Source organism: Cryptotermes secundus, unplaced genomic scaffold (assembly GCF_002891405.2).
Source record: "Cryptotermes secundus unplaced genomic scaffold, Csec_1.0 scaffold526, whole genome shotgun sequence".
In the NCBI taxonomy this organism is placed as follows: Eukaryota; Metazoa; Arthropoda; class Insecta; order Blattodea; family Kalotermitidae; genus Cryptotermes; species Cryptotermes secundus.
In genome coordinates, this window is record NW_019721013.1 from 1,138,690 (window position 1) to 1,166,440 (window position 27,751).

The 27,751-nt window shown below is 49.2% G+C and overlaps 2 protein-coding genes across 2 annotated transcripts in view; one reads left to right on the forward strand and one right to left on the reverse strand.

Moving 5' to 3' along the window:
• LOC111875246 (midasin) overlaps positions 1-27,751 on the forward strand; it is a 161,972-nt gene that overhangs the window by 84,353 nt on the left and 49,868 nt on the right. The window lies entirely within an intron of this gene.
• Positions 24,801-27,751, reverse strand: part of LOC117283171 (gustatory receptor for sugar taste 43a-like) — a 5,437-nt gene continuing 2,486 nt past the window's right edge. The window contains exon 4 of the mRNA XM_033755753.1: positions 24,801-26,867. Within this exon, the coding sequence (XP_033611644.1) occupies positions 26,796-26,867 (72 nt within the window). The 3' untranslated portion in view covers positions 24,801-26,795. The remainder of the gene's footprint in view (positions 26,868-27,751) is intronic.

Sequence of the window (27,751 nt, forward strand, 5' to 3'; positions counted from 1 at the left end):
TAAAGCAAATTATATTGGTAATAACAAGAGCAATAGGAAAATGCGAANCTGTTGTAGCATTAGCGTGGAGGGACTGAGGACAACGATGAAAGCCCTGCCGAGTTTCGAACCGAGTACGAGTCTAGATAGTTGCCGTTACAACAACCAGCTGTATAAATTAATCTGTTCAGCAGTAAAGTGGGCTTTATCGGTTCTCCGGGAGCGGCCTGTGCACCTCTTATTAATTATAGCCATTAGGGCGCCCGCGTGTACAGGTGTCGCTTGCAGTTTGTTTGGGTTGCGCCACGAAGCCAATTACACGGTCTGTCGGCTGTCTGATTGCATTGCGGGCCAGCCCTCGTAATGTTTGTGCGTTTAGCTCGCAGGGGCAAATTTTCGGGCTGACATTCTTGTTACCTGGGGTGTAAGTTGGAGCAGCTGGAAAACTCTGCACATGTGACGCTAATTTGCCAACGTTTTGGAGGAACCTGGTGCCTCCTTCTTCAGGGTAAGCGACGGGTTCATCCTGAACATTACTACGTAACTACTAGATTGAACGGCGTCGCAATCATGAAAATTGTACGCTGAACAAAAGAGGGCCCTTCGAGGTACCCCTCTGCATCTCCTCTTCGTTGTCTCAGGAGTTGCCCTTGTAAGGGGTCAGTAGTCATCAGAGGGTCTCCTTGCTCGAGGCGCCAGTCCCTATGTCCCTACCACTCTTCTGTCCTGCAGGTCAATGCAGCACGTTCCTCCGAAAGTCTACCAGACTACACGACGTAACGCCAGAAAACGCTTGTGTTAGCCTTAAGGCGATGCAGTCAGGGAACTATTGGTTTGCTGACTATTGGATCGGGTGGCATAGCGATAAAGGAAAGCGCTAGGCTGGTCTGAGTTCGCGGTTTTACTCAGCACCTCCTAATTTTCAGGATAGTACCTGAATTGTGCCACATACGCAAGCCGGTCTCGCTTTATTAGTCCCTGTGGTGCCGGAGTTCGCCGCCCTCAGTGCCACGGCGAAGCGTTGCTCCCCATCTCTGTGCTGAATTCCTGCATTGAAATTCATCTTCCGCGGGCCGCAGCTGTATTCGACTCGCATACGAAATCAGATTTCCCAGTTCTGACGAAGGGGCACGCGCTAGTGTCGTTGGTTGAGGCTCTGTACTACAAGCCGGAAGGTCGCGGGCTCGATTCCGACGAGGTCAATGCATTTTTTTAATTGACCAAATCCTTCCAGCCGCCCGTCTCAACGGCGTCCTTCACAAATCCTTTCCATCAGCCTGCGTGTCTGTATGTGTATCCCCCTATCGTTGCTAGGCAACAGGTCGGCTAAAACTTTACCGCCGCAACGAATACATAACGCAATAATAGAAGAATTGTTGGACGCGTCGCTGTCCGTGTGGTATCAAGGCAAGTCGGCGATGAGTTCTTCCCAGAACTTATTGTTTTAATGGAGTCGGAGTTTGTTTTGTGTGCGGCAGGAACTGAATTTGTAAATGTTATATAAATGGAAGGGAAGGGATTTCCAAGAGCTGTCGTGCTGAGCGGATGTACCGCATGGTGGCTGCCCCAAGCAATATTCATGATGCGTCAAAGCATCTGTTTACTTTCTTCCTCTGCATGTGGAAGCCTTGCGGCAGCGGTTTGCAGCCTGTGGGGTGCCTTCACCCCTCACAGAGCAAGGCATTTTGAAGCGCTGCTGTTTCCACGAAGCGGCCTGCAGGTGGCTGCTCGTGTCAGCCGAGTGCTTTATTGCTGTTCCAGGAAGCACATGCATCACAGTGGTAACTGTATGTACCACCAGCTTTAATATTTAAAAAAAATGTTCGTTCTTGTCGTACATTGGTTTTATGTGTTTCATATGGCCTCATAATAAACAGCGGTTGTTGCTTTAACAGAATGTCATTGTAATGTAGGGAACTGAGTTCAGATGTTTCGCGTGCACGAAGTAATGTGAGGGCCGTACATTCACATGCCGTTCGGTAATGCTCCGCACAAGTCTCTGCTGAAACAAACTCAGTTCTGTAGGAACAATGGTCATGTCCCGATGTGAACCCCCGGGGATGTCCATATGTTACGGAGTCCAGCGGCTAGTGGCGAAGGTGACGGACATTGTGCAACGTCAAGTTCTACTGTTGCTGCTTTCTTCATTCGGCAGGTAATGAAACGCGTTTTGTTGTGCCCATTAGGTAATCTCCAACCCAGGTGCGGCTGTGCGGCAGACAGGCCATCCTGACGCCGTCATAACGTACGCCACTGCGGCCCTTCCGGGTTCTACATTGAACCCTGTTAGTGTGAGCTATTGGAGGTGTCGTTAAATAAACCGAGAGGAAGGCGCGAACCCCCTTCCCCCCTCCCACCGCCGCAGTTGCGGTGTAACAAGTTTAATGGCGGTAAACTCGACCGGGTGGCAACAGTTTTTAAATTTCCAGGGAGATGCGAGTTGCGAAAATGAGGAAAGTTTCATAACCTGGCCCTTCCCATCGCTTCCTGCTTCCCTCTCCAATTTAATTCGTTTATCCGTCTCGGCGCTTAGGAATTCTCGCGAGAAAGAAGTTTTCGTGTGGTTTCGGAGAGCCCTCATCAGTTGATTGAAAGCGTTAAAAGATCCCGCAGAGATTTCTGGGGAGGTAGACGGTAATCGCGGAGAAGCTCCTGGGACTTTGGTCTGTATTGCACGTAACTTCTGTCTTCCAAATTCCACTTAATTGAATCGTGAAACGGGCGTCTGTCTGTTCGCGAGACTAAATAGTGGGGTGGAATATCCTTGCGCGTTCGCAACGAGGCAGGAAGGCGCCTGCCTTTTGATTTCTCCATGTCTGCCCATTCTCCTCTAAGTGGGATACGCAGAATGCATTTTATTGAAATTTAAATTTGGGAAGTTTCCAAAAATGAGGCCTTGGTTAAAATGGTCAGTAATAACGAACCCTACATGAAGACCTAGATGCGTGTCTGCCTCGCTAAATATTGTCACGTGTTTGGATGTGTGACTATTAGACGGGGTTTTGGATTGGATGATTGGATTCATTGCACTTATACAATCAACTCATAACTACAGGTAATGCAGCCCTGTCGCTGATCCACACACTTTACAGTTCACCGTTACACACACTAGGGTTCTCAAGTCTTCACTAGTCGTATCTTGGCAACGGTTTTCAGCACAGTCTCACTGTAACTGCAGCAGGCATGAAGTCTTCTTTTCACAGCCGCACTTTTGCAACTCAGCTAACTCTCAGTTGCAGCCTCTTCTCAACCATCTTCGACTGCCGTCTCAAGACACTCACTCACTTTTTCTTTCCGCTGACCTGGGATCGTCATTATATAGCCTCGGGGCGGACCAAACAGAAAACACCTTTTCCATCGTTGTAGCTCAACAGTACTTCGGTTGTTGCTTACGTATTCGTTGCAGCGGGAACCTGTTTACCGAGTCGTTGCCTGGGAATGAACGTGTACTGTGGCTACATGATTCGGGCTTTCAGGCGTCATCTCACACTGTTTATGGGAGCACAAATATTTCTGACGAAGCCCTGTGCTGTGGTGTCCCTCGTCTCGAGAGCAGTCTTTGTACTGGTTTTCTAGGAGGTGGATGATTTGATGTGACTTCCCACGGAAACATGTAGAGGCAGCAGCAGAAGAAAGGCGTCACTGGCAGGGCAATTTTTTACAGCGCGCTGATGAGGCGGGTGGCTGTGTGTTCTGACGCGCGGCATCCACACTTAACGACGCTGTCAGGGTGATCAGTGAATATTGGTTCGGAGAAATGTGAAAGGAACCCCTGAAGAGACGAAAGCACTCGATGTTATTTTCAGGGTACTGTGCATGGCGAGCCGCCCAATCTGTTGTGTGCGTGTTGTTCAGACGCGTGTCTGTCCTACTTCTTTCCCAGAATGCTACCCTCGTTCTCTTCCACCCTTACAGTCTCCGTGAGCTCCCTTCCTCTTCATATCGACTGTCAGCGGATCCTGCTTCTATGGAGACCCGTGTTCTCCAGTAACTGACGTCTGAGCCCTCCGTCCCTGTGTTCTTGGCAAACGTAACTTTGCAGTCTGCCCTCAGAGCACACGCGCTCGACTCCCTTCGTGTGACGTGGGAATCAGCTGTTTTCAGTCCGAAGCCTTCGCAACAAAATTTGCAGATCACGCCGATTTGCTGTTGGCAGGCAAGCGTGGTTGGATTCCATTCTTGTTAAACTCGAGGGAGGGGAACAGCGGACGCTCGACCGGCGCTCCATAAATGTCTGTGCGGTTACGTAAAAGGGGTCAGGCGAAAGGTAAAGGTGTCCCTGTGCTTAACTGAATAAGCACTACGCCATGAAGGCGTATGGGGAGTGGATGTGTAGACCTACATTGTCTTGACCTCGGCACTAGATGGAGGTGGGTGGTCAGCTTCAAGCCCCGACCGCTCTACCCCTGGTACCCATTGGATAGGAGGCTGCGTGGGCCCCAGAGCCGGTCTGGACGAAGTGGAGGAGGGAAAATTCTTGACCCTGCCGGACTCGAACCCGTCAATCATCCAGCCCGTAGCCAGTCGCCATACCGACTCCTGGGGGTGGGGGCTTACGTAAAGGAATGCTAAGTCACTAAACGCCACCTCTCATGAGAAGAGCGAACAGCTCAGATAGTTGAACGTAGAGCGTCACTCTGTTGGTGACGTGACTTGTCTTAATTAGGTCCTTTAAATGAGAAATTCGTAGTGCACAAATCTCATTTTGACCCATTTTTATGTTGAGTCTCCTTTTCATAACAGCACAGACATTCATGGCATTGATAATTGTTTTGAACAGATGTTGGACGTACATTTTTTGTGTAATACAAGTTTTCCCATGCCTTGCGCTTTCCGAGGTAGTCAAAACAAAGTGAGCAATTGCGTCAGAATTGTTACGCGATGCGTACATCTCCTAACTTGTTAAGCCTTAAGTTCCATGACACGTTGTCACATTTCAAGCACGTGTTGCGTGTTGCCCGCCCGAGACAGTTAGGCGTCCTGCTGCCGATCGCGTGTGCGGTGCCTCAGTCTGTACATAAGTTAACAAGCAAATATTACGGAGCGTTCATCTGCATACACCAGTTGATGAGTAACGCAAATTGCTTGCTTATTTGCAGTGCGTCCACTTGTTTATCGCTGTCCCGCAGGAAGCTTAGACACTGACTCGGCCTGGATGTGATCTGTCGTGATCCTCCTTTGCTTTGCGTGGACATATCCTTGTTTCTCACCTTTCCACGGTCTCTGTTCTAATTTTTCGTCTCCTAAGCGAATTATCATGTTCCATAAAGGCCTAGAGCTCTTTATAGTCATTTGAACATCGTGAAACTTGACGTTATCTAAGCAGCATTTGAAAATCCAATCCGTACCTCACAGGAAACACATTACGTCTCCGCTACAAAGCCCAACCGGTTAATGCTGTTTATGGAAACAGTCGCTGTTTATTGTGAGAACCATACGGAACACACAGATATAGAGATTCACTCCGTACCTCACAGGAAACGCATTACGTCTCCGCTACAGAGCCCAACCGGTTAATGCTGTTTAGGGAAACAGTCGCTGTTTATTGTGAGAACCACACGGAACACAAACACTCGTGGGCTGAATGCAGAGATTTGATTGATATGAACGAGCAATATGTACAGCAGCAACCAGTGTGAGTTATAGGTGTACGAGTGTAGCACAGTGCAGAGTAACGCTGCCTGCCCTGTGACGGGCCCGCACTGTTTTGTGCTTTGCGACTATGCTCCTTCTGGGTGGAAGGGTGGCGGCAGGTCTGTTCACGGCGGAACAGCCGAAATGTATCCTCTAGCCTCGCAGCACTGTTTCCATTCTTCATTTATCCTATATCTTTTGCGCCCAAAATGGAATACGTTCCTCCAAACATTAACAACTTTCTACCAGACTACACGGCGTCACATCGTCACCGCCGTGAGAACCTGTATCTGCCACATTTGTAACGTATGGGAGGTACTGTTATTTTGTGATATGCCAGGTCACACGAAAGCTTTTCTCCGTGTGATACAAACCCCGCGCCACACAAATACACGCCAGCTGCCGAGTGGGTAGCCACCCCGACGTATGGGTGCTCTGGGTTCCAAAACGAATCGAAGTGGGGGTATTGGTCTTTCATAATCTCCATATAAGCTCGACTTAGTACACGCGCAGTATAGGCCGTGCGGTACAAGGCTCTTACCTCTTTAGAGCGCCGTGGTAAATATATGTACCACAATCCCTGCATTCTGCTCACACAGTGTATTATGATGTTCCTATCATGATCACAGGAGACAGCGATTATTTCCTAAGACTTATACATAAACCGGTCGAACGTTGTTACTGGGCGTTTCCTGTGATCAAGGAACTGAATTGTTAAAGGTTGTTCAGAAGAAAGTTTGTGCTTGACATGGATAGGGCAGCGCAGAAATAATCCACACGCAAATGGATTTTCATAAGTAAGTTTGCGTTTCTCTCGAAACTGCATGGAAGGAAGATGAATATAAAAATGATTATCATCTCGAGGGAGATGCGCCAATCAGCAAGTGTAGCTGTGTGCGTGTAGGGGCAGAGTCCAGGTGAAATGAAGGCGAGACCACAGCAGGTCGCACCGAAGGCAGATAACTCGATTATCCACGTATTCCGCAGTTCAGGGGGCGGGAAGGGACTGACCCCCTCGACGGGTGTGGAGATGGACAACCGGTGTCAAGTCTCAAGTTCCCGCTCCCCAACTTCCCATCCAGTTCGTATCTTTGTCAGCCTGAAATTTTTCTCTATGTAGCGTTCACGCCGGCTGTGGGACCCGCCCAGTCCTCTGCCCAGTATATATCGGAGGTCTTTTCCCCAGGGGTAAGGCGGCCGGAGCGTGAAAGTTGATACCAAACTCCAACGGTGTTAATTAAGCACAGGTACAAATTTATTGGTATCCCAGTAGGTCGTGTCTGGACCTGTCGTTTCGGCGATGACTTTCGGAAGAGGCAGTACCGCCGCTGTGTGCCGGAAGTTGTTTCGCCCATGTTCCGCGTATTTGGCACGGTGGAGTCTTACGAGAGCAGCTTTGCTGGAAGGCCGCCTCAGCGGAGGGGAGACCGAGAGTGGAGGGTGACTGCATTCGGTAGGTCCCGGCTTCAGATCTCGGCTGCCGCGACTAAAGGTTCTGCTCGTTTCCATAACTGCGCGAATGCAAATTCCATGATAACATTCAGATCAGGCCACGGCCGCTTCCTTCGCGTCCGTTCCGGTTCAGTAGTTATTAGTCATGTGACCATTCGACGCTGCTGTAGTCTGACCAGCTGGCAGGGTGATTGATGAGTACTGCCGCGGAGTTTGCCTGGAGAGACTGAGTAAAGCTACGAAAACCGCAGTAGGTTTACATGTTTGCGTTTACACGTGACTTTCCGTCCAGTTTGTGATAGCCGTTAAATACTGCCTTTTCCTGTATCTGTACCATATTTCGCTCTCGGTTTAGGCTGTTGCCCTGAAGATGAAGGTACGAAGTTCGTAGAAACGTCGCTAACGACCTACCAATGTACACGACATCGCATCCCCAGAAGGCATTAATCTACACATTCACTGCCATGAGAACCTCAAATGTCACGGTGACGTGAAGTTGGCTAGGTTTACCGTATCCGAGTGTCGATCTGCGGTCTCTGGCGCCGTTAATCGTGTCTGTTTGCTGGAAATGTAGGAACCCGAGAAAGAAATCTCTACGTAAGTGTGGGAGCTGTGGACAGAAAGCAATTTTAGTTTGGGCTTGTGCGCTCAACGATGTAATGGATGCTGCTTTTTTGTGTCTTAGCGTCATCGATCGATCTATCTTGCAGTTGGTTAGTCTCGAACAAAAGCGCCATAGACGGCAGCGAACAACAGACAGCCTTTGTTTTTGTATCTCCGATATTCCGGAGGTGAAAGTTTCGCCCATGGCGGTCATGACGTGGGACTACGAGTCCTGTTTAAGTTTCTGAGGCTTGTGTCTTCCCACTTGTACTGGACTGGACGTTCTCGCACAGCGGTGACTGAAGAGAACTGTCTCCTTGGGCGTGGCGCCGTGCAGTCCGGTAGGCGTTAACCGACACTTCGGAGGAATGGACGGCCTTCTTCAGGGTAGAAGAGTAAGGCAGGCAACTAACCAACCAGGACGTTGCTCCGAAACATCTACCGGACCACACGGCGTCACATTCAAGAAAATAGTACTCCCCATAGTACTGAGCCAGTCCAACGCAGTGTGCAGCTTGTTAGAAATATGTGGGAACATTTGTATACTTCGCTTGACGAATGGAAAGTGCTGCTTACAGCATGAAGCTAAGTGCAGTGGAGTCTTGGCAATGCACAGATGCGAGCAGAACAGGCTCAAGTACCATACCGACCCATTCAACATGCCGCCTAACCGGGGGGGCTTCGCTTCAGTCACCGAGCCAAGAAAATTGCTTGCCGATGTTGATTTGACTTCGGTGAAGTTGAGAGGCCAAATTAGGAAGCGGTGGAGCCTATAGCGGGTGTTGCAGAAGCACAATGGACTGCCGCTCGTGCCAGCCCCCAGCTTCATGGTCGAGAGATCATGGATTCAGATTCTTCATGGTTTTCCTCAGTGCCTCGTTGCAAATGCAACCTTTCTCATCTGCGCCCGTTTTGTTATTCAGTACACATTCCCACGCAGTGTGCGCATTAAGCAAACCGGTCGGTGGCGCTGCAGTTGCAAGGGTGTAATAACGTTTGCTCTGCAGCCGCACTCCACACATGCCATTTGTCCGGACAGGCCGCTTACCTGTGGCAGAGCGACGCGAGTCCTAATTACCGAGAAACCCTCGTGATGTCATCACGAGGCAGGATCTCCTGCTTGAGCGGCAAAAACTAGGGGGGTGGGGGGGGAATTACCGCTCAGGAAGGGGAAGCGTTCCGGAGATTACTGTCTTCTGGGATGTGTGGTAGGTGTTCAGCTGCGCTTCGGAAGGTCCTACTACTTCCATCTTCAGGGTAGAAGAGAGTAAACCTAGTGTAGGACGGGGCAGGGAGGATAGCGTAGTGACGGGCTGTAAAGCTTGTACTCGCCGTTAAACATTGCGGCAGTTTACTCAAGTAGGATAAGATGGGTTGGACATGTAACACGCATGGAGACATCGACGTAAGATAATACTAAACGGTACGAAGGTGGCTGGATTTCACTGGCTAAGCGTACGTTTCAGTGACGGGCTCTTGTAAACACGGTCGGTAATGAACCGTTCGATTGCATGAGAGGGAGTTTGTTAACCAGGTTAGCGACCAGCAGCTGCACGAGAAGTACTCTGCGCCGTGGCGACTGTCTAATAATCCGCGCATATGACAGGACAAACCTGGGGCGAGCGCTCCGTTTTGTTTAATTCTGTTACAAGTATTCTTCGCTCCAGAATGTGTGTATGTGTGGGCCCAAGTCGCGGCCGGGTTGTACGCCTTCAGGCTTCCTTATAAAGTGCCCGTTGTTACACAATTTTAATCAAAATTGGAATGAATAAAAAATGTTTAATAAGAGTCCCCAGTATAAAATTCCGTGAAAATATCTGAAGTCGTTTTTCACTTGCAGACGGACCGACAAGGCGAAGCTAATAGGCGCCCTTTCGCGACGTTTCATGGAGAACGCGCCAAATAAGGAAAGTTTTCTTTCCATATTGCTGCTTTTCCCTCGGGAAATCAGTTCTCACCGGACCGGGAACTGTCGCGGGGCGAGGAGATCGAAGCGAGAAAATTGGCATATTCTGTGTTCGTGTTGTGCAGGTTTGAGTAATTGTGGCTCAGAATTCTTCAGTGCGTGTTGTGCAGGTTTGAGTAATTGTGGCTCAGAATTCTTCAGTGCGTGTTTTGAACAGGCTTGGGGCACAGCGCAGTGCTGTTAGTTCCGGGCAGACCCTACTTTCGTCCCTGCATATTGTGAAGCCTACGGAACAGATTTCGGCTCGGAAGTGTGTTAGTAACGGCCGTGAGGATTCGTTGCGCTGACCACGCGACACCCTCTATCCGCAAAAGTTTGCACTAACTTCGCCGACAAGCGGCGGTCGCTCGGTCGGTATAGTTCGCTTGCGGACTACATGCCACGGAGTTAAGTGTGGGTTATTGACAACGCCGTCAGGGTGTTCTCTGCGCCCATTGGAATATGCCACGTTGCCTATATCTAACGACGGGTCGTCCCGCTTCTTAACGGAAAGTGTGGGAATAGCCTCCCCAAAGGATGGAGTTCGCGGAAGGCCCCGGGAATACGACGTGGGTGCTGTGAGGGAAGGATAGCGTCATGTAGAGCCTCGGTCGGCACTCTGTACGCTGATTGTTGTGAACTGAGGCGCCCTGGAGTGACGTGCATGCAACCAGCCCTGCAGACGTGTACACACAGTTTGCTGCTTACTTCTGCGCGAAATTCCAGTTCTAATGATATCTGCAACGGCTTGTTGACAAAAATGATGTGCCGTACGCTGCATGCGTTGCTATAGTAACGGTGACGTGTTTTCTTTTCATTTGGAAGAGGAACTCTTGTGTGCATTAAACTACATTTGTTCAGCTGTTACGTGACGCATGCGTGTAGCAATTGGAATGCCACTTCTGTGGCAACCAAATTCTGCAATGGGCGCAGTTTTTGTAATATTTTACGTTTTCACGGCATTCACCTTTTGGATGATGATGCCGTATAGTGTGTTATGTTTCGGAAGAACGTACTGCCTCCATCTTCAAGGAGCCTTGTTACTTATTATTGAGAACACGGTGTTTGTGTGTTGTGGCACCGCTGGGCCATTGAGCGCTGTGCCCAAGGCGTATTTTAGACTTTTAGTTTCCCATATTCCTTGTCATTGTTATTTTGTGGGGTTCACTAAAGAAACATAAACTCGTGTGACTGGTACAGCATCGATTCCCAGTGCCTATAGGGATCGAGCAGAGTTACACGGCATGTGACATCTCGGAATCTCCCTTCCTGCGGGGAATGTGACGCCAGATTGCTGGACGGTTAGCGCCTGGGCTTCATATCTCGGTTGGGACGCGTTACCGGGAACTGCGCTCGCCGGTATGTACACGTTGATGTCCTCAAGTGGTAAGGCTTCTGAGTTGTATTCGCGAGGTCCCAGTTCTGACCTCCGCCGGGACGCTGACTCTCCTGACTACGGGTATTCATGGTTTACCTCAGTCCCTCACAAGTGTTTCCTTCCAGATCCTTTTCAATTCATTATTCGCTAATCGGCGTATCCTTGTACACTGCACCGCCTGAGCTACTAGCAGCGTCGCCAAATACACCGTAAGGAAGTAAGTACGTGTAAATTCATATCTTGACCGCCGAGCAAGCAGGGTTCTCACGTTCGTAAGTACCGAGGTACCGACTTTGAAGATTTAAGCTGGAGGTTCCTCCGAAATATTGGTACTGATCTACTAGTCTCTACGGAGTCACATCCAGTGAGGCCTCAATATTAATACCGGGCACACTGGCTCAGGCGGTATCGCTGCTGACTTCTCTTAGGGATGTGACCGATTCGAATCTCGCTCGAGACATCGACTATCCTTTCTCACGTGTCTTGATTTTCCTCAGCCATCCATATAGGGTACGTTTGAAACAGGCCTTCGGTGCTATGTGCCGTGACAAAGCAAGAAGACAAGTACATGGCGTCTCCAGCATGCGAAGGGCCAGGCTAGGCAGGGAGGCTGTGTCTGTCAGCGTGTGTGTGCTGGGGCTCAGAACTGACCCTGAGATGAGGTGGACGCCGTCTGCTCAGTTGCAGAGCGCTCCCAGTGCCTGAGGACAAACATCGTCCCCAACAACGGTTCATGCAGGAACGAATTCACGATCCTGCTTCAGCTGTGTTCTGGTCACGCCCCCGGGAGGGCGTGAGAGCCATTTCCCACCCCTGTTTGTGGTTCATGCTAAACGTGCGTGTAGCTAATGGCCGTATAAACACTGGTGTAACTGCAGTTAGTGCTTGCAGTGAAACAAAAAGGGGCCCTATCATTTATGTATAGAAAGTAATGAAAGTGACGCGGTGACGCATGCCCGCCCAAACTTGGGGCCCCTGAATAAACTGTTATGAATTAATGATGAGATGCAGTACTGAGTTGATTTCTCCGAACTGGTTGCTGCAGTGGAAAACTCTGTTCATGCATGGCCATGGCCGTCACATGTGGGCACTGACCACTTTAGGGAACACCGAAACTAAATCCACGCAGGAGAAACAAGCTGCGTGTCGCTCATCTACTCTACAAATGTAACCCAAAGGTCGGTTGCCATGTTGAGGATCTCACTAACGGCCCACGGCCCACAAATTGCGACCGCCGCTTGCGTATAGTGTACACACGCACGCGCGTAAACGCAGACGAGCGGAAACTGAGGTCCGAACTTAGAGATATTGTGTGCTTTAAGACGATAAAATTGTTTTTCTAGGGATTCACTCTGACGAGTAAGTTATTCCCCGCACAGGAAAACGGTAATTATTCTGAAGCTTCAAGGGATGAGAATGCAGAGGCAAACATTCTCGGCTGTTACAGGGCGTCCCATAGACGTCTTGGACGCGGCGCCCTTCGTTAACATTACTTCACGTCTTGACGTTTTCGAAATGAACGTAGCTGGAGGTGGGCAGCCGACTGTGCGCATGCGCCTCATTCCAGGGGTCACGGCGAAACAACTAAACTGTCTGTTTTTCCTCTGCACTCACAGCCAAGAATAAAGTAAAGACGGCCGGAGCGTCTGCGTTGGGCATTATTTGAGAATGCGGAATTAAATTAATTTAGAAATTGAAATGTAATGCATGAACTTCTGTTGAAGATTTCTGGGATGTGTCACCGTGTAGTCTGGTAGGAACGTGCGCTGGAGTCAGAAGGTTGGTACCCACCGACCAGACTGCACTGTGTCACAACGCAGAGGACAACGTGAATCACTCAGTGTATTGACGTTTTGCTGGAGTGTCACCAGCGGACGGACAGTAAAGCATAGGCCAGTCCGATATGCGCGTTGCGTTGATGTTGCTGTCTGGAGCGATCTTGCAGGCCAAGTTGCCCGTATTGTGCGTCCGTGAGTGGACTTGGGCCCATTTTGTAGACCGCAGATCAGAGTTGCGCCTCGCATTTGATTGTGTGCGAACCCCCCCCCCTATTTCTTGCTAAGTGAAGTGGACTTTCTAGAGTTTTATCCTCCCCTCCCCCCCCCACATCGACATTTATCATCAACTGGTGTAACACTCGCTGAGGATTCAACGGGAACTGTCATCATTCGTACTATTGACTTTCCCTGCTTTTTCCCGTATTCCGTTCCATTCCTACATGTTGCCGAATGATACTTCGAGGCCGACGTTTAACGCCACCTGCCACGTGTAACAACCACAAATAGTCAGTCATAAGCCGTCTTTGTAGAGTGTACAACACTTCATATATCCACGTCGAAGCATCACGGAACAGACACGACGCCCTGAGACAAAAGACTGCTGTCTCCTTCCTGACTGTTGCGTGGCTTGCTTACATTCGCGCTGTGTTCGTTGCTATGGCAACCCGCAGTTGCGTAATGACTGATGTGTCTGACGCTTACAAAACTCTTCAATATGTGCGGAAAGTGCGTCGTGGCACCGCAGAGTGATTGGATATGATTGATTGTCGCCTGCAGCAGTTCGTCACCGTCTGATGCAGCTCTTAGCCGCGTCGCTTATTGGTGTCGGAAGTTGCTTTGCTGTTGCACTTCACGCTGTGAATCTGTCAGGGGAAATGAGTGATCACTTGGCCAAATTGTGCCTCCATGCACTACTTATCACGAAGTAGTGGCCCCAGTTCCGTCAGGCTGCCTGCATCAGCACAGCGCCACCTTCTCCTGCAATACACTCGTGCTGAATGCGGTGCGACCGGCGTGGCGCCTACTCACAGAGGAGGCTCGGCTCCAAACCCACAACGACTCTGCTGGCGAGGGCTCGAGGTCCATCGTGTCATCCTTCGTTCAGCGCTCTAGACTTGCATTCGGGAGGTGCTGGGCTCGAATCCGGCCGAGATACTAGCCATCCGGGGTGAGGTTTTTCGTGGTATTTCTCGGCCTCTCCAGGCAAATGCTGGGATAGTACCTCGATTAGTCGTACCATTGAGCGCTGTCTAGTCTGGATACAGCGTCGCCTGGAGCAACACGCACTCAGCATGTATGTTGTTTGGTGCGTGTCTTCCTGTGCTGGCTGCCACGGTAAGAATGTGGGCTGTGTGGGCTTACTGCCGCCGTGAAGTCTGGATACAGCGTCGCCTGGTCCAGCAAGGGCCCGCCTTTGGGAGCAACACGCACTCAGCATGTATGTTGTTTGGTGCGTGTCTTCCTGTGCTGGCTGCCACGGTAAGAATGTGGGCTGTGTGGGCTTACTGCCGCCGTGTAGTCTGGTAGATGGTTACCAACGTTTCGGAGGAACATGCTGCGTCCATCTGCGTGAACGAGGTCCGTGGAACTGTTTGAGGTTTCCATTGCCGTGATTATGAGGATTTCTGGGGTTCCTGTGTATGACGTTTGTAATTATCTACCCAGCGGCACGGTGTCACGCCCAAGAAGACAGCAACCTTCAACTTGGCTTTACTTTATTATGAAGATAAAGTTGTGCCTGTGCATAGCGACATGACGTCCGGCCCGCACTCCAGTCACAAACTCGCTTCCGTTTGCATTGCAAGCGAGACGGTGTGTGATGCTGAGGTGGAGTTTGAGAGATGATGTAATTAGACGCTTTACAGTTTAAAGTTCTGATATCGACACCAGCGTCTTGTTGCGGGTAACATGGCGACCATGGTCTGTCAGCTACCGTGCCAGGGGCCGTACAAGAGGAAGCTGTGTGTGTTGAAATGAGATGATACGGCTTTTCAACGAGTGGCGCTTTGTTTCGACCCTCGGGAGGTACTCAGGCCTGTTGCGGAGGAACACTCACTTCGCAACGTCAATAATTCTCTACACCAGTCTTCCTTCCTCAGAAGCTAACAGTCGCTCAGCTGCTCAAGAAATGTCTGCCTTTTATGGGACCCGAATCCTGAATTCCGCGTTCAGAAGGGCCGACTGCTGAGCCAGGTGAAGCCAATCCCACCGTTACAGTAACGTGGCAGAGTATCCTGCGGCGGGAGGCGTTCATGTATTGTAGGCGATTGGAACCAGCCTTCCCGTCGCTAGAGCCCCGCCTGCATCCCGGATAGAGTAGGTTGCTTTCCGTTTTCCGCTGCTAATCGTCATGCCACCATTGCTCCATATTCATCGTCGTTTTCTGAGGTGCGCCGTAGCCCTGATCAGGCAGCACAGTATCACATCCTCGGCCGGTTTTACTAGTCGATATGGAATGGCCGTGTAAATTAATACAGCAAGAAGGGATTGAAACAGAAAAATAATTCTCCTGTAAGTGGAAATTGATTGTTCCCAGGATATGCGACAGTTTGTTAGAGCCCCTGACCTACAAGTTTTCAGTCCCCTTCCCGCCCCCTGAGAGCCTCGTATCGGCCGGCAGATCTCCTCCACTTGCACTGGAGCACGTGTGTTAGTCGATACACGAGCCATTTCATTTTGGGGGCGGGGGTGGGGGAGCTAATGTGTGTCGAAGGCCTGGCTCGCTCTCAAAGAGCCACTCAAGTGATTTACGTGTAAACTGTAATGTAGGCCACTCGCCCTGCCCTTTCGTCTGCCGCACACCAGACCTTGTGGAGTTCCGCGGGAATTCCCCACCTGCGTGTGAATACCGGAAACACGTGGGAAATGCAACGTAGTAGCGTTCTCCTGATGACTGACAGTGGAGTGTAGGCTTTGCGAAATGGATGCCCGTATACTTACAGTCTAGCGTGTTTCTAGCACGTTGGCAGCGAAATCTTGCAGAAGTATGGGTATCAGCACACAGGAACTTGGTTACCATGAGCTGGCGTTAGAGGATGGAGAAGATTGCTGCCAACGTGTTCAAAACACTGTCGCGGAGAACGAGAAGGGGTGGTCCTCCTCCGTGTAGTCTTCACCGCAGAGGGTCACAGTGTTACAAAATGTTACACAGGGCCTCGGGCAAGGCATGCAGCACGCACGGAGCACTTATAAGATCTCTTATAAGACCTAAGCGTAGATGGGAGGAAGTATTAAAAAGCCCAACGGTTACTATATGTACCACCTGCTTAAAATACTAAAACTGTGCATTTTACCCACAGACTGCATTTGTGTGTTCGTACGGTTCTCACAATGAACAGCATTAACAGGTTGGGCTTTGTAGCGGAGACGTAATGTGTTTCCTGTGAGGTACGGGCTGAACTCATATTATTTAGAAGAAAATCGTTCCTTAAAGGGTTAGAAGAATAAGGCGGAAGGGTGTGGACTGAGCTGGCTCATCGTAGCGTACTTCTGAACACAGTAATGAATCTTCAGGTTTCTGAACAGTGGATGTTTTCCATACAAGCTGAGCGACTGTTAGCTTCTAAAGAAGGGTTCTGCTTCTACCGTATGAACCCAACATTTCGTATATGGGTGTCTGCTGATTGGCCAGATAGCAGAACCACCTGCTCCACTTCCCACAATGCATCATCCACAGGAAGTGTGACGTGTTCCTTGGGAAGGCGGATAGAACAAGGAACCGGGCGCTCGCCCGACGTGCGGTTCCCTTGTTTCTGTGAGTGTGTGTAGCTTTGTAGAGGTAGGCGTGAAATTTATTTCATGTTGCGATGGACCCTCGGCGCTCCGTAACGACTCCCCGGCCTGTCGTTCTCGCAGAAGGAATAGCCCCGACAACTGAATGTAATGGAGGCCATTTTATTGCGGAATTTCCCCGTGAAAAAAGCACTCAGTAAACACCGAAGTCTGGAACTTAGTGTTCTTCCCGCGCTGGACTGAAACAGTGTTATTGTGTGAGCTCCGTGTAGTGCAGTTCCCAACACCGAACGGCTCTGCCAAGCGGGTCGCAGCCCAGCTCCTCGCACTATACAGTGTTGGGATAGAAGCATTTCTTTGGAGGAACTAAGGAAAACAGCGAGAAGCCTTAGAATAATAGCCGACATTCAAATGGAGCACGTACCGAATACAAGTCAAGAGCGTGACCGCTGCGCCAACCTGCTCGATGGCACGAACGTTACTAAAGCCGTAGAAACGGCCGCGTCATAGCTCAAGCGGTTAGTCGCTGGCTTCCCGATCCCGGGTCTGGTCAAGTGGGATTTGTGATGGATAAAGTGGCACTGGGGCAGGTTTTCTCCGAGAACTTCGGTTTCCCCTGCCAATCTTCATTCCACCAATTGCTCCACAGTCACCCTCACCTATCATCTGGGGCTGATACAGTAGGCCAGAAGTGGCCGCAGTAGAAGGGACTTAGTTAGTCCCACCCCACTAACAATTTAGAAATCCATAGGAATGCAACACAGTTCCTTGTCATGTGGTGTAAAATTCTGTTGTGAGTTTGTAGCTTTCCGCCATTACTTCCACCCTTGCCAGTTGGCATGAGCAGTCTGTGTTGGGCATGGCCCATGGTCTGAAGCACGTACTGCACCGTCTTCTGGGCCTTTACCCCATTGCATTTGTGTACCGATTCACAAAGGGAAAATTGAATTCAAGCTGAGGAATTTATTTTGAAACTTTACTTTTGTGTCGCTTGTTTTGGAAAATTCCTTATTATGCAGGAATTGCAAACAGATGGAAGGAATGACGAAGACAGCGTCACGGTTGAAAGGGGGGGGGTTACAGCTTTATATCTGAAAGTTCCGATGTCGCTGTGTAATGCTGGTTGCAGAAGAGGCAGGACGACAGGTCCACGCCGCTCTGCCAACCGGTTTTGTTGAGGACACCTAGATAAGTCCTGAGCATGTCCGAGTACTTAAGCGCTGCTCCTTGAAGGCGTGTGGGGGCTTGGAGGTGATTCTGCTTCTCCATGTTATGTTGCACTTCCATTGCAGGCGTGAGGTTTGAGGACGCGTTTTGTCGGCACGTTTCAGCTGTGGTTGATTCCCTCACTCCAAGTCCAATTTCCCGAGAATGGCTGATGGACATAGTACACTCTGCGGGTCTGTCGCACTTCCGTGCTTATTTATTCGTTTAACGACGTTTTCAACACCTGAGAGTATAAACATGCCAATGTTAACGTGTTTAGTGAGTAACGAAGCGGAAAGGGTACGGAAGGAAGTGGTCGTGGCCTAATATATTTCGAGAAAGTGTTCCGACATTTGCCTGGAGGAGAATGACGTAAACGCCAGTGTTGATATTCTACTCAGGACGTCCCGCATGGTGCTCCCTGTTCGAGCGCGAGATGCGGACAGGCTGGCGTGCTGATGCGTCGATCTGATTGGCTGATACTGACACGTGACTCATTGGATTTCGGGTTGTGTAACGATACTGCATATAGTATGAGGGAGGATACTGAATTGTGAAAGGGAAAGGATTTGAAAGGATACTTCGTGACACAGTAAACCCTCGCTAATCCGGATCGAAATACGAAAAATGAAAAATGTTGTCCAGAGTTGAGTACGTACTTTTAAAGACACATAACATTTAGGAAGGCAGATGAGTTGTCTCTTCAGACAAAACTTAACTGTTTCTCCAAACCTGCATTATTGCATTCAAAGACAAGTACAGCTTCTGAGTCTTCTGTCGATGAATAAATTTATTGTCTTTTTACAGTTTTTAAATAAAGGCTCTACAGTGATATTTTGTTATTTCCATCAGCACTGCTCGTATCGTTAAAATTTTCCATTTTTTATGTTTTGTATGATGTGGACTGCGCGAAGACGATTTTTTTATGAACATTTGAATATGCGTACAGATGAGTTAGTTCGGTGGCTCCCCTGCTCTCAGTTCGATTCCCACCCGGAGCATGATACTATGTTTTTCTGTTTTGTGACGGACGGACAACAGACAGAGACTGCAAGCTACCCCCGTGAAGTGAACAATGGAACAGGATTCACCTCGCGGGGCAGATAGCATGCTTCGTTAAGAGAAGACAGAGAAAGCCGCGGGGCATTCTGGACCGTCGGTCTGGTGGCTCAATTTCGAGCCTGAGTTCGGTGTTGGGAAAGAATTTGTTTATTCATGTTAGGTAGTGAGTTTGGTGAACTGCTGTATACAGTGACCGCAGAATTGTAAGTTGCAAAACTTTTTCGCCTGTGCCAGATGAATCCAGCTAGTACCCTCCCACCTTGAGTCTTTAAGATCAGTTTTAATGTTATCCTGCCATCTACGTGTTGGTCTTCCAAATATTCTGCCTCCAGGTTTTGTGACCAACGCTCTGCATGAATTTCTCGTCTTTTCAAAGCCTGCTGCAAGTCCCACCCATCTTCTTTCCCTTGGTTTTATCTTCCCCAATAATGCTTGGTGAAGGATCTAACAGATATAAGAATTTTAATTTAATTCGTGTTGAAACTTAATTTGTGTGTTAACATAGCAATTTGAGACACTAAGTCCATTTCAGTGGCATTTATAAATTCAGTTCCTACCTCACAGGAAACACATTGCGGCTGCATATCAGTCGGGTAATTCTCTTTAGAGAAATGATCGCTGTTCAGTCCGAGAATCATTCGAAATGCAAAAATATTTTGTTTGGCAACATATAACATTTGTAACGTTAAAGCACGCGGAGCTCAGGGCACGCACTGTGCTCTGACTTGTATTTTTAAATATGTGCACTAGTGGCTCTTCAGTGTGATTCAGATGTCTGGTACAGAATGGTAGCTACATTCCTCCACGGTAGAATATCGCGCAGAACAGAGTGAGTGTCTGCGCGCCCCGGGGCTGTATCCCATGTGTAAATGCCCTTGTTCCCTTGCCCTCAGTAACATGAACCCACATAAAACGATATACATGATCACGTATTGCATCCGTTCTGTTGTGGGCTTGTGGAAGCGAGTCGCTTAGTGACTGCCGGCCCTTGCGGCCATTGGCCCGGTAGTGACAGTTTTGTTCTGTGTCATTTTCGCTTCGTTAGCTGCCGGTGTGGCACAAGCTGTCTGGAGTGTTACGTGCAGGATGCAACCCCGAGGGAACACCTACTCGCCCGGTCAAAATGAAGGCAGCATTCTTCAGAGGTTTCGTCTGTCTACGCCAGCCATCTTGTGTGCTCAGCGAGATGTCCGGAATGGCGACTTCGGCTCTCACCGTGTTAGGAACATAGAATCTGTTTCCTATAGCGTCGCTTGATGGGAAGATGATGTGCAAGTTATTTTCTGATCATGACGTAATGATGTGGGCCACTGGTTCGTGATGAACTCCCAGAGATGTTTACGAACGGTAATGTGCCTCCTCTTCGACGATCAATATTTAAACACAGTACGTCCAGTTGTTTATCTAATCCTTCCAGCCGCACTGCGACCCTGGGGTCGACTCAGTCCCTAACAGAAATGAGTAACAGGAATGTTCTTGGGAGTAAAGGGCGGCCGGCGCGTAATGCTGACAACCTCACCGCCATCTGTGAGCCGAGTGTCTAGAAAGCGTTGGAGCCTCGACGTCCCACAACCCTATGGGCCTCCATGGCCTGTTACAGGGATAGCTTTGCCTTTTTTTTACCTTTTACGCCCAGTTATTACACATTATTATTATTATTGTTATTATTATATGTTTATGACTGTTGTGGTCATTGAAGCAGTGACTTAGTTCTGCTTGCGTCTGTCCATTTCACCCCTTCTCAGCCGTGGCTAAGAATGCTGGGCAAGCTGTATTGCGTGGACAGCGTCGTGACGCTTCTCGCTCCCCGCTGCAGAGCGCGCGTACCGGAGATCGATAAGGTGAAGCGACTTACAGAACGGCGGATATTCGCTAGGGGATTCCCCTCTGTCGTGAGAAGGTGCGTGTTGCCCTGTCCTTTGCTGGAGCATGCACTGCGACTGCGCAGTTCGGTAGCCGAATGCGACATAGGCCTATTCACCTACACACGTTACAGATGTCAGCATCGCCAATCTGTGCCTCTGGGGCACGTAACGCGAAGTCCCTCTCGGGCCATTTGGTGCGTTCGCAACGAGAAGTTGCTAACAGTACGCCTGTTAGCTTTGTCGTGTCTGTCCGTCCGCCAGAAAGCTAGAACCGTTGGACGGATTTTCATGAAATTTGATATATCTGAGTTTCGCTAGATTTGCCACACATCCCAAGTTTGGTTAAAATCATGTAGCAGTGACGACCGCTGTACGTGGAGATGTACACGCGTTTCGAAACACATCTAGAGCGTTTAACACAAAACAGAAGTTTCAGATAAAATGGAGCGCTTTGTATGTCCACTGCATTGCCCCCACCCCGCTAAGACTTGCACCTCTAAATAATGAAGCAGTTCATATGCTGTGCGTTGAAGTCACCGTCCGTACTGAGGCAATTGCGTGATAATGCACTCCGTCCTCCTTTTCCCATGTCGTGGTCTGCGAATGGTTGACCGATTAGTTTATAAAAATATTGATCCATTTGCTGTTACTGTGCAACTGTAATTGTAACGCGGGGCGCGAAACAGACGTTTCTCGTTCTTCGTGCTTCTGAGTGTTTAGTGCGTGTTCCGGGGCGGGGGCGGGGCGTCCTGCCGCCCTGAGCTCAGCTGTAACTCATTTCCATTATTTAAGTCTTAAAATAATTCACTGGGCAGGACAGGGCGATAAATAAAGCCTCTCCCCGTTGCTAAGCTCTCCGCTCCTTCCTGAAGACTGAATGGCAGTAAGCCAAGTGTCCATATGTCCATGGGTTCGAGACTCATTCGGTTACTTTTGAGCCGCACTTCCTCCTCTTCGAAGACAACCATGCTCTGCTANGCAGCAGTTTGCTACCCGGGACTGTGCGGGCGACACCAGCTAACTCAGTGGAGCAGAATCCTCTTGAGAATTTAACAGTCGTCCATCTGCTCGAGAAAATCTGTACCTTTGATGGAACCCGAACAGCCTGTCACAGGTTCCTGTCGTAAGCCAGATGAATCCAGCCGAGCCCTCTCGCCCTGCGTTAATGCCCATTTTAGCATTATTGCTGTTTTCTTCCTTAGACAGGTTGGGCTGGCGGCCATGTTCGCATTCAGAATTATTCTAAAGCTGTGAATCTCACTGGAAGGGGCGATCAGCCGGTCACAAGGCCGCTACACACACAGGACAGACAAGACGAACTCAGAAGAAAACGCGGACATACATACCTCCATGCCTCTAGTGGGATTCGAATCCACGATCCCAATGTTCGAACGGGGAAAGACAGTTCGTGCCCCTGAGATCGGACTGCACCTGTATATGGCTATTACTGAGAAGACAGTGGGAGGCTCTACCGGGGGCGCTCGGTAGCGTAGTTGGTTGAGGCACTATGCTACAAGCCGGAAGGTCGCGGCTTCCAAACCCCGTGAAATCATTGACCTAATCCTTCCAGCCGCATTGTGGCCTTGGGTTCGACTCAGCGTCTAACAGAAATGAGTACCAGGAATGTTCCTGGGCGGTAAGGACGGCCGGCACATAAGGCTGAGAACCTTACTGCCATCCGTGAGCTGATTGTCTAGAGAAAATGTGGGAGCCTCGACGTCTCACAACCCTGTGGGCCTCCACGACCTATTACAGGAATAGTTTACCTTTTTTACCTTTTTGTAGGCTGTACCATGGCATAATATCTCCCCTAGCTTAGGGAAACAAAATTGTAATTCCCCCCAGAATGGAATGCGCTAAGCAGGGTATATACCATGTGGCCCTCTGCAAGCACTCCCTCCCATCGGAGCCAACGAAACAAGCCAATTGAAATGGCTCGCTCCGGGCAAGTTCATGAACGAGAAGCAGAAATCGATTAGGGTCGAAGGCTACTCGTATCTTGTCTCTATCTCTCCGTTATTATTGGTAAGGCCATAAGTAAACAGATAAGTAACCGATGGACGCCCACCGCCGTTGCGACGCCGACGCTCTAATTTGTAGTTACTGCTTCGGTTAGGTCTGATAATCGATTAGTAACTTTTAAATCATTCAGCTTGTTCGAAATGTTCTCCACTACACAGAAGTCTTATGTATAATTTAAACATCGTCGGAAGCTTTCGGGGTCCTCTGGGCTGTTGTAAAGGCCACTTTTCTAGATGATTCGTTGTTATGCAGCAGGTGCATGAAACTCATTGTAGAGATCTGCCACCGTAAATTCTGAGTATGTACTTCGGATTTCGAAGCGAATCGGGTCAGCGCCGCATGTAGAGGCATGGTTGAGCGGGTCAGACAGCCGACTGCCCCTGGTGGCCGCCAATGTGCAACACACGAGCAGATGCTGAGTTTGCCTAGGCTCGTGTCGTTTTTTTTTTTCTGAGCATGGCAACGAAAAACGTAAGCACAGTCGCTGGTAAAAGTTGAGACCTTTTAAATACTAAAGCACGTGGTACATATACTTACCATAATATAGATAGTTCTCACAAACCAACAGACTGATACGAGGTGAATGACTAGGGAACAGTCACTCTTATGGAGGAGACTTGTTCGAGCCATTTTGTTGTGCTTGGGTGACCCTTGTCTCGTCTACCTTATTTTAGCATGAAAAATCCCCCAGGATCTTTCTGTCCGGAACGCGGCTCTTGCAAGATTCAATTCTGCTCGGGTTTCTATCGCCCAGGATAGAGAGAATATTGGATCGTAGTAATATGAAGACTTGTCAGTTATGTTTGCAGAGGCTGCAGGAGAGTGCGGAAAGGGGAGGGTGGCAGGATAACAGGCACGGAAGGATGGATGCGATAACTGACTGTAGCGAAGCATACAGAACGTGTGTTTCGGGCCAACTGACAGGACAGCATGTGCCGAAAGTCAGAAGAATCCCTGCGCCACTGCACTCTGTTGTGATGTGTGTAGGAGCATGTTAACTTGATTGCTCGGTTTTATGAGAACTCGTAACTTGACGAGAGGGCACATGCGTTTTCATGCATAAAGCGCTCACAGCGGGAAATTGTTGCCGTTATGAACATGACAACTTAACTTGGTCTCGCTGTACTGTGATGCACTCTTACGCGTTATGGCTTTTGGGGACACTTCAGAATTTCGCTGAATAAAAGCTCTGTGAGTTCGGAAAGGTCTGAATATATTAGCTGCATTTGTACAAAGATTCTGAACTTGACGGAATAACAATATACAGTCGTAGCTCAGTCTTCAACGTGTACCTGAGTGAGGGTCGTGAGCCGAGTTCATTTTAACATGGAACCCAAGGCTCGGGCGCGTGTTTCAGTGTTCTGACACCTAGTGCACTGTAATTCTGTTGTCTTTATTATAAAATCAATAAAGGAGCATCAGATAACGGAGTATTAAACATCTGGACTGTTGGTATTGAAGTTACGTTATTGTCATGTTACCGCAGATCGTTAAGGCTTACGATTCGAGCCAACAAAGCATTGCAACATGGCATGTGTAAGTCCGAAAATTCGGAGCATACGTCTAAAGGATGTTAATTTCGCGGGATCCGAACCCCGGAGAATCTTTGTGCTGTAGGCGATGCTTGCGTCTAAAGGTACGTTATGATTTTTCTTCGGCAAAGGTGAACACTGAAATACTGACCGTTTGTTGTGCGCTTTCCTGCGGTACCTGTTGGTCAAACTGAGAACATTCCTGACGTGATAATGTTGTCCCCTTCATATCGGTCCCATATTTCATGCAATCCTACACAAACTCCTTTCTTGTTTGTGAGAATCTCTGGTCACAAATCATACGAAGTGCTACAAAGTTTCGGCGCTTTACCGTCATATTGAAACTAATAACATTACACTCCACTTGTCAAATTCCCCATCCACACTTTACAACCGTTTCCGTTCCCGAACGTAAATGTAAACTCTTAACCCTTTAAAACACAGTGGTAACTATGTGTACCACCGCCAGCACAGTGTATTTACATGTTTCATATCATATTAGCAATAAACAGTGATTTTTTCCCCCTAAACAGTATTAAGCGGTTGGTTTTTTGCAATGAAGCACCGTGTTTTCTGTGAGGTAGGAACTGAAATTATGAATAATATTTAGATGATTATCAGGCTTAAAAGCGTTAAATCGGTCCTCCAGAATACCAGCCTTGATGTGCAGACCGCTCTTAGCTGTTACGGAAGGACAGTGCAGTTGGTGCAAAGTGACAGGTGGCTGTAACCGTCTTGTCCGGGCCTTCCTCTCGGACACTCAGAGACCGAAGGAAAGCGAGTTGTGTAAAAACATAGCGAAGCTGAAACTCGCGGAACAGAAATATCATTTTACGGGATGTGAAGAAACGCAATCAGGAGATTTAAAAAAAAACGACTTCAGGCTTCAGTAGCGTGCACATTTGCGTCTCGGATTACCGCTTGATCTTAGACCAATCTGCGGCGTCTGCTCGCGCCCAATTACGTGAGTGTTCCACTGTCAGTTTTGATGGCTCTATCATGGAGTTTATATTGTGACGTGACGACTGAAAGTCGGAATAATGAAGCCGGATCCAGACGTTCATTACCTAGCAACGGCCCAGAAATCACGTTCCCGCTAAAACAATAGCAAGGAACGAATCGTTACCAGGCAACAAGGCATCTCCGAGACAACACGGAATAGAGCCCTTGGAGGCAGGGATCTCTGTTAGGTTCTCCGGCATTTATGGAAGGCACTGCATTTCATGAATTCGTCAGACGTCGCTCAGGAGGAGTTCCGTGTGTGAGCTGTTACAATCAACTGCAACTGTGGAAGAATGCCAATACATCCAGAGCCCTTTACTATAAGTCACGGCAGCCACTTTACGTGGCAATATCTTCAAGATGGCTGTCTTCTGGGATGTGACGCCTCGTCTGGTATGGCGCTGCAAATGTTTCCGAAGAACCTGTTGCCCCCATCTTCAGGGTTGAAGAGTAAGCAAACCAACGGGAATAGAGAGAACAGAGTAGAGCATACTATCCCTGCTGAAGTGAGCAGGCTTCACCGAAGCATTGGTGCGTGTGTACCAAACTGCATGGTCACCCACTTCTTACTGTTCGCTGGTCGCTGTATTTTGGCGTCGGGCGTCAGTTATGCCTCTGTTTCTGCCGTCTCCGTGCTGTGGAGTTCACTCGGTGACGGTTGTTCCCCGCGGAATGCAGTAACATCAGACAGGCAGCCGCCGTACCTGAGCATTGTTTGCCTGTCAGATTCTCCTTGCCCCCTCTCCCTCCCCGCCAGGCGCCCTAGGTTGCGCCTTCTCAGCCTGCTGAGGGTCGTCATCGCCACGCTCTGTGCCCCCACTGGGGCTGGACGCAAGTTGTGGGAACAGCTCGTTTCGGCGGGGTGAAATCTGTTCTGTTGCTCCACACAGGAAAGGATGACATTCCGGGCTTGGCTGTTTGATACCAGACTTAAACTTTAGCACAGTGGTAACTATTTGTGCCACTTCTTGTAACATTAAAACACTGCGTTTTTTACACATGGTATATTTATGTGCCTCGCAGTAAATGACCAGTATCTCCTAAACAGCATGAACTTGTTGAAATACTGTGTTTTCTGTGAGGTACGAACTGGATTTTTAAGCGCAGTTCCGATTGACTTCACTATTATGAACCTACGTAGTTAACAATGACTTCTGAAAAGGGAAAGACCCGCCCTCTCGCCAGAGAGGACGCCTCACAACGACAAAACTGTGTCAAGATGGAGACAGAAATCTGGTCAGACGGGGCTCCACACCAGGACGGACGGACTGTTCAGGGGGTTATGAGTAACTGATTCCGCCTTTAGGAGCCTGACGTACGGGCGTCTTGCTGTCGCAAGATGGCGGTGTTTTGAACTGTCCGACATTCCTGTTTTGGAGGTGGTCGGTTGATAACCCAGTGCCTCCATCCAGTGTCCAGTCTCCAGTTCAAACCTCATCCCCTGCATTAGGCCATGACCAATTAACTGGGCTACCATTGGACGCTTTGTGATGTGATCTACTGAATGAACGCAGATGTGTACTGCTCTGTAGATATTGCGATGTGGTGGTACGAATGTCCTTCCAGGGATGCGAACCGCTGTTCTGAGCGTTCCGGCCGCCTTCCCTATTTGAATGATAATCCGTATGTCTGGAACTGAATGAGGAGCGCCACGTATGTCGTTATGGCGCCCATAACCTGCAAAACAAAAGCGGTCTGTTCTGAACACAATGCGGACATGCTTGTTTTGCTTGTGGTGTGGATGTCACCAGCGCGAAATGTTGGCTAGGCATTTGTCTTGGAACTCACATTCTGTCTTCTGTTTTCCTTCGTGCTAGCTATTTGACGAACACAGTAGGTGTTAATTGCGCACAACAGTTTATTGTTAATTAAGTTTATATAATTGCATAGTTGTTAACTCTAGTTTCCCCGCTGTTTCTGTGACATGTGACGTTATTCTGTTCATAACTACTTGCTATGGCTGTACGTCACAATTAGCTTGCAACTCGTCACGAACTGTGGACTGCCGTCCCCTGTGATGTAACCCCGAATTGTCTGGTATATACACGTATCTCCAACATTTCGGAAGAACTTCATGCCTCCATTTTCAAGATGGAGCAACCCGCGCAGGAAACCGAGGGTAACGATCTAGGGCCAGTGGGAGACTGTGGCCTCTGAAAGGGCCCCGCCCAGTGCATGGCTGTCGTGGCCCATTTTGCCGTTTAGTCCTGACACGTGCATGTCACAGTGGCCTAGTAGCAGGGGACCTGGCACGGGTTGGGCTGGGGGGGTATCCTCAAGTGTTTAGGCAGGTCTTCTTATGGGGTTAAGGCCCCCCATACACACACAGTTTGGCCTGCCGATCGACCTGCAGGTAGAAGTGACGGACTGACGGGTTTCCTACAGTCCAAACGATTGGCCGGCCCGTGGGCCGGCCGCACCACACATCAGTTTTGCCTTTCAGCCTTGAACTGTGCAGGCCGAAGGGAGGCCAAACTGTGTGTGTATGGGGGGCCTAAGGAGTCGCAATTTACGATGGGCCTGCCGGCCAGGTTGACGCAACGGTAACGCTGTACACTCGC